The sequence below is a fragment of the Micrasema longulum genome, unplaced genomic scaffold (assembly GCF_059751315.1).
Source record: "Micrasema longulum isolate JH-2025_06_02 unplaced genomic scaffold, ASM5975131v1 h1tg002057l, whole genome shotgun sequence".
Lineage (NCBI taxonomy): Eukaryota > Metazoa > Arthropoda > Insecta > Trichoptera > Brachycentridae > Micrasema > Micrasema longulum.
Window position 1 is genome coordinate 64,999 of NW_028279224.1, and position 3,483 is coordinate 68,481.

The 3,483-nt window shown below is 33.0% G+C and overlaps 1 protein-coding gene across 1 annotated transcript; it reads right to left on the minus strand.

Annotated features, from left to right (window-relative positions):
- Positions 1-1,056: 1,056 nt before the first annotated feature.
- LOC148273168 (uncharacterized) lies at positions 1,057-2,184 on the minus strand (the record flags this gene model as incomplete). Its single annotated transcript, XM_088239066.1, has 1 exon — positions 1,057-2,184. A coding segment is annotated over one exon (588 nt), but the record flags the coding sequence as incomplete, so codon positions are not given.
- Between the last annotated feature and the right edge of the window lie 1,299 nt (positions 2,185-3,483).

Genomic DNA, 3,483 nt, shown 5'->3' on the forward strand with positions numbered 1-3,483 from the left:
CCACAGATCAGGAAAAATACATTCATTAAGAGATTTATTAAATATCATGTACAATGGTTTGCTTAATTCATTACTGCAGTTTTTTAAAAACATACTTGGTATCTGATCAGGCCCCGGACCCTTATTAATATCCAAATTTTTTAGAGAAATTCTGATTACATCTTCGTTAATTTTTAAATCAGATAGGTTAAATTGGTAGTATCTATCATTTGATACTTTGGATGTATTTGATACATTCTGAACAATGTTTGATTTACTGAAAACAGAGGCAAAATAATTCGAGAACATTTCAGCTACGGCAATTCCATCACTGGCGCGTTCATTTTCATATATCATAACTTTTGGAATACAGTTAGTAGCACGCTGTGTTTTAGAAAATGACCAAAATACCTTCATATTGTCTACTTAGCCTTCCTCAACAGATTTAATATAAGTTCTATAGCATTTCTTTTGCAAAGCTTTGGATCTTTTTCTTAGGATGGAGAATGCCTCATAATCCAGTGGATTATTGTATTTTTTCGCCCTCGTCCGCATTTTATGTTTTTCTTTTAAAACCTTAATTAATGGTTTACTAAACCATTGTGGATAATTACAATTTGATTTACTATTTTTAAATGGGGCATGTCTATTTATTATTTCCCATAAAATGTTGTAGAAAATCAAGACCATATCATTTGTATTATGTTCTCCAAACTTCATCTTCCAGTCTTCAGATGATATGTCTTGACGGCAGAGTTCGTAATTACATTTTTTAAAGTTGTATTTGAAAGTTTCGCAATTTTCATTCAATAATTGAGTATTCTCAATTTCAAATGAAATTTCGATTGCTGGATGATGCTGATCAATTGCTACAAGACCGTCGACTGGAAAAACTTTTAAATTATTTTTATCAGAGAAAACTAGATCCAATATTCGATCATTATGATTGCATTGATAATTAAATTGATAAACGTTACAGATACATGCAAAGTCAACCAAAATTAATGATTTTGGGCTAGTATAATTTGTAGGACAGAGAAAATTATTATTACCTGGAGCATCTGATACCCATTTAATTTCAGGTATGTTAAAATCGCCCAGAATGATGCATTGTGAATTTGATTTACGTTGAAGACATCTGTACTGAAGCTTTTGAAAGCAGCTATTATAGTTAGAGATATTTAAATTTGGAGGAATATATGCTACACAAAGATAAATACTAAAGTTTGAAGTAATATTCGATTTGATTTCCACCCAAATGTCTTCATTTTCACTTTCAAATGTTTTATTTCTATTGGACACTAGTTTTTTCGAGACTGCTATCAAAACTCCTCCACCTTGCCTTGAAGTAGAACTTGATGTTTCGCGATCTCTTCTGAAGACAGCATATCGCCGGTCAAATATTTCTTCACTAAATATTGTTGAGTTAAGCCAAGTTTCCGTCAAGCAGATTATGTCATAGTTATTATTTAAAACCTCTTGATGAAAATTTTCGGTTTTGGTCTTCATGCCTCTTGTATTTTGATAATATATATTTAACGAAGTGAAAAGAATTTTATTTGTTCAATTTCATGTACATTTGTTGCATAAGAAATAAGAAGAGAAATCACCTATAAATTAACTAATAGTATTTAGACAATCTAAACTCTTAATTAAAATAGCTGGAGATGTATCATTCCGTCGAACAAAAATACGACCGTTTCGTGTCCACACATATTTGATTTTTTTCTCCTTTGCTTTAATCCTCGTAGCTGCGTGGAGGGTTTTGTTTGAAGGAGAAAGATGTTCACTAATATATATAGGAAATTTTGTTCCTCCAATTCCAACGTGCGAAGTATTTATTTTATCTTCTGGGTTTTCCCGGTTAAACTTCATAACACCACCAAGCAGGGCGTCCCTACATTTAGTGCTAGATAGCTTTACGATGACTGAACGAGGTCTATCACTACTTTTGTTTGATTTAGACACCCTAAAGCATGAAAGTATGTCAGAATCATTTAATATCATTCTGACAGTCCTTCCCAGTTGAGTCACCAAATCAATAAGGTTTTCATTTTTATTTTCCGGAATACACTGCATTTCGATATTATGTTCTCTTGACTGTTGTTCCATCTGTGAGACACGAAAACTTAGCTCTTTGACTGTTGTCACTAGTTCATTATTAACGGTTTTCAGGGAGTTGTTTTCGCCTTCTAGATTTGTGACCTTTTGTGATATACATTACAAACATACATTTAACGAAAAAAAGAAAAAAATACATGAAAGAGAATCATGTGAAAGTAGTAGGAGAATCCTGCTCTGGAAAACCTCTTCGGATACATGGAACAGATCAAGATCCAGAGCGATGTTGTCTAGCATAGCGGTAGCTTTTCCAACAGGCATAACCATTGGCAGGTTGGTCCTGCATATCGGAATATGAAACAATCTATGCTGACGCTGTCTTAGGTAATTATCAAGAACATACAAATAAATGCTCATCATAATCTCAGGATTATCGACAATACCGCGCAACAATCGATAAAAATTGGAAGTCAAATACACATTCCTTCTAGTTTCTGAACTGTGATATGATCAAATTTAAAGATCACTACACATTTTCTAAAAATACGATCAATATGACTGCACTTTTTATTTGATTTTAATCATCATGCTTAAGCAAATTTCACAGAAAAGCAGAATAGATATCGGTTGAAAAAACAAGTATTTTAAATATTAGGGACTTAAATAAATTCTCGCTGTTTTTGTTCAACGTCTCCTGGCTTCAATTTACACGGCAGCTAATTTACTTGTTTTTGAATTATTTCAAATGCTTTTAAACGCCAAGCAACTGTTGTTTGATCAACTCCTAATGATTCTGTAAGTTCGTTTACATCTGATATAGATATTCGTCTGCTTAATAAATAAACTTTTTCGGTGCGCTAGAGCTTTCTTCGTTTTCGACATCAAAGGCTTCAAAGCTTCAAAACCAATATCTGTATATTGTTTCAAAGCATTGTTGCCGTAAGTCTTCACAAGAACTCTATGTGCTTCAACTGCAGTTTTTAAAGAAAATGTTTTGCTGTAAAATTTCCCTCAATTACTATTTTTTGGCACAAAATTCTACATGTTAAACTCTACGAAAAATCGTGCACTTCTGCGGAATAACATATACTGCAATTTCAAGTATAATGGACAAACAATAAATGATAAACGTCTAACACTTTTGATCCTTCTTGATTTTAGTAGAGCTGTACACTCTGTTGATTTAGACCTGCTTTGTACTAGACTTGAGTCCTCAAATCAATTTCCTTCATTGATAAATTGGTTACCGACGTATTGACGTACCCATTGGCAATGCGTTAAGATGGCAGATATCTTTTCACATTGGATTGATCTTACCGCCGCGCCGGTGTGCCACAAGGAGGGGTACTTTCTTCATTTTTATTCCTCTTTTTTATCAATCCAATAACACGAAACCGTACCATTTCTTTGCCGATGATTTGTAATTGTATATTAATTTCAAAC